General features: G+C 52.6%; 1 protein-coding gene across 1 annotated transcript; it reads left to right on the top strand.

Annotated features, from left to right (window-relative positions):
- The first annotated feature begins 239 nt into the window (after positions 1-239).
- On the top strand, positions 240-6,100 carry LOC123362698 (cathelicidin-2-like). Its single transcript, XM_045003126.1, has 4 exons — positions 240-518; positions 3,376-3,483; positions 4,667-4,750; positions 5,788-6,100. Exons 1-4 carry the CDS (start codon positions 339-341, stop codon positions 5,896-5,898), a joined length of 483 nt encoding a protein of 160 aa, XP_044859061.1. The 5' UTR covers positions 240-338; the 3' UTR covers positions 5,899-6,100.
- Positions 6,101-6,354: the final 254 nt, after the last annotated feature.

Here is a 6,354-nt window from a genome sequence, read left to right as displayed (position 1 = left end):
TCTGGCCCAACAGAATTAAGACACGTCGCTCAGCCTTTCCGGCTCTAGATACCCCCTATCCACCACCATGGGCTGTTTTGCAATTGGTGCACACGATTTCAGCAATGTATTTGAAAAAACCCTCCTTTTCCTCTGACCGACCTCCCCGTTCCTGCCCTGGAGGGTGGCCAATGGAAACGTCCTGCAGATGGATGGGGAAAACTCACCGGTTAAGGGAGGACTGAAGAAGGCAGCCAATGAGGCAGTAGCCCCTACAGAGGAGACAGTGTATAGAAGGGCTTCCCCCGGGAGGGACAGTTCTGCCCACCCAGCTCTCACTGAATGCCCCAGGGCACAGGATGGAGACCTGCCTGAAAGTCCTGCTGCTCGTCGGGGTGGTCACAGCAGCCCCCGCGCCCTCATCGTCCCCTCTGCCAACCTACGAGGCTGCGGTTTTAGCTGCAGTTGAGATCTACAACCAAGAGCCAGGCACAACACTGGCCTATCGGCTCCTGGAAGCTGAGCCGCAGCCAGACTGGGTGAGTGACCTGGGGCAGAGCCGTAACAAGGGCGAGGCGAGTGAGACACTTGCCTCGGGCGCACAGAGCCAAGGGGCCCAGAAAGCAGCAGAGGGGGAAAAAAAGCAGAAAAAAAAGCTGCGATTGGTGGCGCTTCGGCGGCAGCTCTACCGCCGCCACTTCATTCATTCTTCGGCAGCAATTCGGCGGCAGGTCTTGCCTCCGAGAGGGACTGAGGGACCCACTGCCGAATTGCCGCCGAAGAGCTGGCCCTGGGGGAGGGCGCAATTTTATATTCTTGCCTCAGGCGCAGAAATACCTAGTAACGGCTCTGAGCTGGGGAATCGCTTTGTGGCCTGTGTATATTCGATGCTGCTTGAGCTCAGGGAGCAGGTCAATGGGGAATCGCTGCCTCTGATGTTAGACTCCTGTACCCACAGTCTGGTTATTTGCACCCTCGTCATTATCCAGGGCTGATTTCTGGTGGTGCCATGAGAGACAGTTTCTGCTCACAATCCAAGTAGGCAGAGGATGGGGAAGGGGAACAACGGGGAATTTACAGATAAGCCAGCTGGAGTCACTGAAAGCAGCATGGCCAAAATTGGTTATAAAGAGGGAGTGAAATATGTGCAGGGACGGGTAGCAGCCAGACAGCTATTTCCCTTTATTGCGACACAGCAGCTTCCCGGTCCCGCTGCAGAGGAAGGGCCTGACACCAGCAGTTCATTCACATTCAGCAGGCAGAGAATGTTTCCATTTGAATGATACTGTGAGCAATTCAGGGCAAGGACCATCTTAATCTGTATTTGTACAGCACCTGGCGCAAAGGGGGTGACCAGCTACAAGTGTTCAAAGAGAATGAGTCTGCCCTGAAAAAATCATGGGATTGGCTTACAGTTCTTGAATTTTTTAAAGTAATACATTTGTTTCCTTTTGTTTATTCTGTCTGGGTTCTGAGCCTTTACAAATAAATACTGATTGATCATTGAAGGCTTGGACTTCTGAAGATTTAAAAAGGTTTCAGAGGAGAAATTCTTTGAATTCAGTGCCCTCCCTGGGTCTCCTTGCGCAGAGAATTCAAATTTAGCAGTATGTAGAAGACAGATTTAATTTAAAGACATTTGTTAATCCCTTGTTGTCATTATTTATTAAGTGGTAACAAAGTGCTGGGCACTATTCTTCGCGGAGGACCTAATTGAGAAATTATTTATATCCCAGCAGCATTAGAGGTTCAAGCCAAGACCACGGCCCTGTTGTGCTAGGTGCTTTACAAATACATAGCAAGAGACAGTTCCTGCCTAGAACTTTACAATCTACATAGATAAGACAAAGGGTGGGAGAAAGGACGTATTATTATCCACATTTTAGAGGGGGAAACTGAGGCACGGAGCAATACCTGGCAATCAAAATAAGCATACACCATGCTATATTCTAATGTATGTAATTTTTCATTAATGCCCTGTTTACTGACACCTATGCTGACTGGAAAAGTTGCCTGAGTTACTTTTTATGTTCAGTTCAAGCTTATGTTCCTTTTTAACTGCTCTGAAAAGTGAGTGTGCCCCACATTGGCATCCCCTTGCTCAGCAGAGCTGCTCCCTCTGCGTATGCAATCAGAGCTGTTGGCCAAGGGTCTTGAAAGTGACAAGTGATTTCAGGTGCCCAACTTGAAACACTATTAAAGGGTCTGATTTCCAGAACATGCTGAGCACCTGCCCTCTGAGCATCAGGCCCCATTCAGGATCTCAAACCGGGCGCCCAGTTACGAGGCACATAAACTCACCAGCCACGTTCTAAAATCCTGGCCCATGGCTAACAGAAATGCTCACTCCTTTGTACTCCAGCTGGCTCTGCAGAGCGGGAGCTGGATTCTGTTCCTTCTCCTGCATCATCAACAGCAGGTTGTTTACTGCATTCCCATGATGAGGCAGGAGAGGGAACAGCAGGGCTTGAACTTCAGAGCAAAGTTCGATTTGCAGGACTGACAGCTAGGGAAATAACCATTGTTCAATGACAGGCTTGTTCCCCTCTGGTCACAGTGGGGTCAGTGGAAGTTGAGGGCACTCAGCCCCACACAGGAGTGCTCAGAGTGGTACCTGATCAGGCCCAAAAGGAGGACGCTTTGGGACCCAATGCTGCAAACATTGGCACACACAAGTAACTTCTGCAAGACAGGAACCTACATATGGAAACTGCAGTGAGGCAATAAGCCCTGGAATCCCAGGACCTCACTTGGACCTTGTCATTTCTAACCAGAATCGCACTTTCAGGAATTAGAGCACATAGAAAATCCAGTCACTCACTGTTTGTGTAAGAGAAAGACAGGAGATGGGGGAAGAATTGCAAGATACCAATTATTTGTTCTGAACCTACTGATGGAGAGACATGAGACAGACCTGCATCTGGTGCACATCAGCTTACGACAATGGAGCTGCACCAGATCTAGCCCATGGCATATAAAGTTGCATTCCTGCATTAATGTTTGAACTGCATTTGAAATAGGTAAGGCCCTAGACAGCAGCTGAGAATGATTATCAATCACTTATTACGTCAGTAGACTAGAGCAACGGTTCTCAAACTACGGGGCGGGCCTCGCAAGGGAGGAGTGGGCATGTGTGCTTTTTTTTTTCTTTTTGGAAGAGCTCTGGCTATTAGCCCAGGTGGATAGGGCTCGAGAGGGGATAAAGGGAACAGATGGAGTCCTGCCACTCTGGGGCTGACAGCCAGAGCCCTGCCTCCCCGGGGCAGTCACCATCAGATTCCTGCCGCCGGGCAATATTGTAATACAATAAAATATGATTACAAGGCCAAAGGGGAGCCTGGTGACTTGCTGCTCACAGTGAATGTTTATTTTGTTCTTTCATTGAATTCTTCTTAGGACGTGTCTTCAAAAACTATCCAATCGCTGACATTCACTGTGAAAGAGACAGTGTGCCCGGCATCAGAGAAACGCAACCCCAACCAGTGTGAATTCAAAGAAGATGGGGTAAGGATCACCTGCTGCATGGAGACACTTCCCTCTGCACCTTAAGTTGACCAATAGCATCTGTTAGGTCCTGAAGCCTCACAGAAAATGTATGTTTCCAGCAGAGACATAAAGGAAGGAACGGGGCCAGGGGACTGCGCCCTTTCCGCAGTAGCCTGCTTACTGATCCTTACATCAATTCACAAGCCACATCCATCCATTCATCCAACCCCTAATTATAGGACTGGATGGTTTTTAATCTCTGGTTTGCTGTTGTCAGCTGGGGCACTGTTCTACCGGGGAACCCTCACTGAAGGCACAAGGAGAAGGGGATGCAGCGTGTGTAAAATCTGATACGTGGTACACTAGCACTTTGACATCCCATATGAGATCAGGGCCCCATGGTGTCAGGTGCTGCACAAACAAAACAGTCCCTGTCCCGCCCAGGGCCGGCTCCAGACCCCAGCGCGCCAAGCGCGTGCTTGGGGCGGCATGCCGCGGGGGGCGCTCTGCCGGTCGCCGGGAGGGCGGCAGGCGGCTCTGGTGGACCTCCCGCAGGCGTGTCTGCGGAGGGTCCGCTGGTCCAGCGGCTCCGGTAGACCTCCCGCAGGCGTGCCTGAGGATGCTCCACTGGAGCCGCGGGACCAGCAGACCCTCCGCAAGCACGTCTGCAGGAGGTCTACCGGAGCCGGGGGACCAGCGACTGCCAGCGCGCCCCCTGCGGCGTGCCGCCGTGCTTGGGGCGGCGAAATTCCTAGAACCGCCCCTGGTCCCGCCCCAAAGTGTTCACAGTCTAAATAGACCAGACCGAGAAAGGCTGGCCGAGAGGGGGTGCTCTTATCCCCGGGTCACCGGTGGGTGATGTGACTCGCTCAAGGTCACACACCAGGTCAGTGGCAGAGAGGAAAATTCAACCCAGGTCTCCTGAATGGCCCCTCTCATGCAGCTGGAGGACACAAGGAATCCCACAGTGACTGCTTGCAAAGTAAGGAACCACTGAACATGAGCAAAGGCTACTTACATTGAAAGCTCCTCAGGGCAGGGATCATCTTTCTGGCCTGTGTTTGTACAATTCCTCTCACAATGGGGTCCTGATCCACTGTGATGTCCAAACCAGGACGGAGGCTGAGCCTCCCAACCTCCTGCTGAACTTGTGACCAAACCGGACAGTAAGATGCTGAGGTCTCTTTTCTCTCCCTTGCAGCTGGTCAAAGACTGCTCTGGCTTCTTCTCCACTGAACAGGACCCCCCTTCCTTCATTATCAAATGTGAGGAGGCGTCTGAGGAGGTGAGTGGCCTAGTCGGCCTCCTCTCTGCTCACGGCTGGGCTGAGGCGGGGTTACGGGTTTCCCTCGCTGAGACCCTGGCCAGGTATTTCACACTGGACAAGTGTCCCCAGAACAAGTGTCCAGCTCATCTGCTGGCGGTGAGCTGGCAAAGGCCTCCTGCCCCACGAGCCTGGAGGTGGAACCCTACAGCCGCCAGCAGAACTGCAGGGAGCAAATTCTAATCTCCCTGGGATACGTAAGAAACCAAAAGCTCCATACGGTGCCTGGGAGCGGGGCAAGGGCAGGGGGCTGGGGAGGCTCCTCACCACCTGCCTTTGTCTGGCAGCGACATTTACAAACGTTGTGCGATGCAGACACTGAATGGCCCCTGGTCCCACACCCCAGGCAAAGGCCCCAGCATGGCCCCTCCTTCTTATCCTAGAACAGGGACCTGCCCAAGGTGGGCGTAAGGGTGACAGACAGCAAAGGGGGAGGGGATAATGGCTGAGTTTATAATCATGGGCCTTCAATGGCACGGCCCTTGCACCCTGTCCCTCCAGCAGGCAAGCTCCTGCCCCTCCCTCAGAGCCACCGAGCGATGTCACCCTCCATCCAGAGTCCAGCAGCAACACGCACTCCTGAGGGCTACTCCTCTCCCCCACTAATCACCTAGGCCCACAGTGACACTGGTCGGACGCTCTCTGTTGCTCTGGAGAGGCCATGAGCTCCAGGGGAGAGGGCACTGGATTGGGACTCAGGAGACCTGGGCTCTACTCCCTGCTCTGCTACTGACCAGCTGTGTGACCTCAGGCATGTCACACTGTCACCCCCTCACTCTTTACCCCTCTGTCTATCTAGACTGTAAGCCCCTTGGGGCAGACACTGTCTCCCACTGTTCGAGTGTGCAGCAGCTATCACAGCTCTGATCAAAGTTGGGGCCTCTAGTCATTGCTAATAACAAATGAAACACAAGAGAGAACAAAGTAACAGTCCCTGAGCTGCAGGAGACGGGTTCAGTCTGAGTGGAGATTCTGACCCTCACCTCTTTCCTCTCTAGCCTAATGTCGTCACAAGGAGTCGCTGGAAACGTTGGGGGAGAAAAGCTGGTAGGTTTATTTATCGACATCGCTGGAAAATCGTTCGTGTGGGTTTAGGATTCCTTGGCTAAGAAGATCCAGAGAGAGAGGAGATGAAAGGGAACCGCTGCTGCCAGACCCAGCTGTGGCTCCATTTCTCCTCCATTGGAAGCACCATCGGAAGCAAGGCTTGAAACAATCTGAACAGCTTCAGAGCATCTGCTTCTATCCGCTGCTTAGCAGCTGTTGCAGTGCTGCTCACCAGGGCGCCTCTGCATAATAAATTGCCATTCTGCAAACTATACTGTTGTCCTCTTCTTCCATATTGTGGGAGGAGATTAGGGACGTGAACCGGAGTGAGTCACCTGACTGTGCTACTGGCCAATGAACACCCCCAACTAGGAGTCACATGCCATCCTCATTAAAGAGACCCAATGCCCAGGGCTGCCCGGGGGGTGAGGGTGGGGCAAGTGGGGCAATTTGTCCCCGGCCCTGGGCCCCACAGGGCCCCCCACGAGAACACAGTATTCTATAGTATTGCAACCTTT

This window comes from Mauremys mutica, chromosome 2, assembly GCF_020497125.1.
Source record: "Mauremys mutica isolate MM-2020 ecotype Southern chromosome 2, ASM2049712v1, whole genome shotgun sequence".
Classification (NCBI taxonomy): Eukaryota; Metazoa; Chordata; order Testudines; family Geoemydidae; genus Mauremys; species Mauremys mutica.
This window is presented reverse-complemented; position numbering and strand designations above follow the sequence as displayed.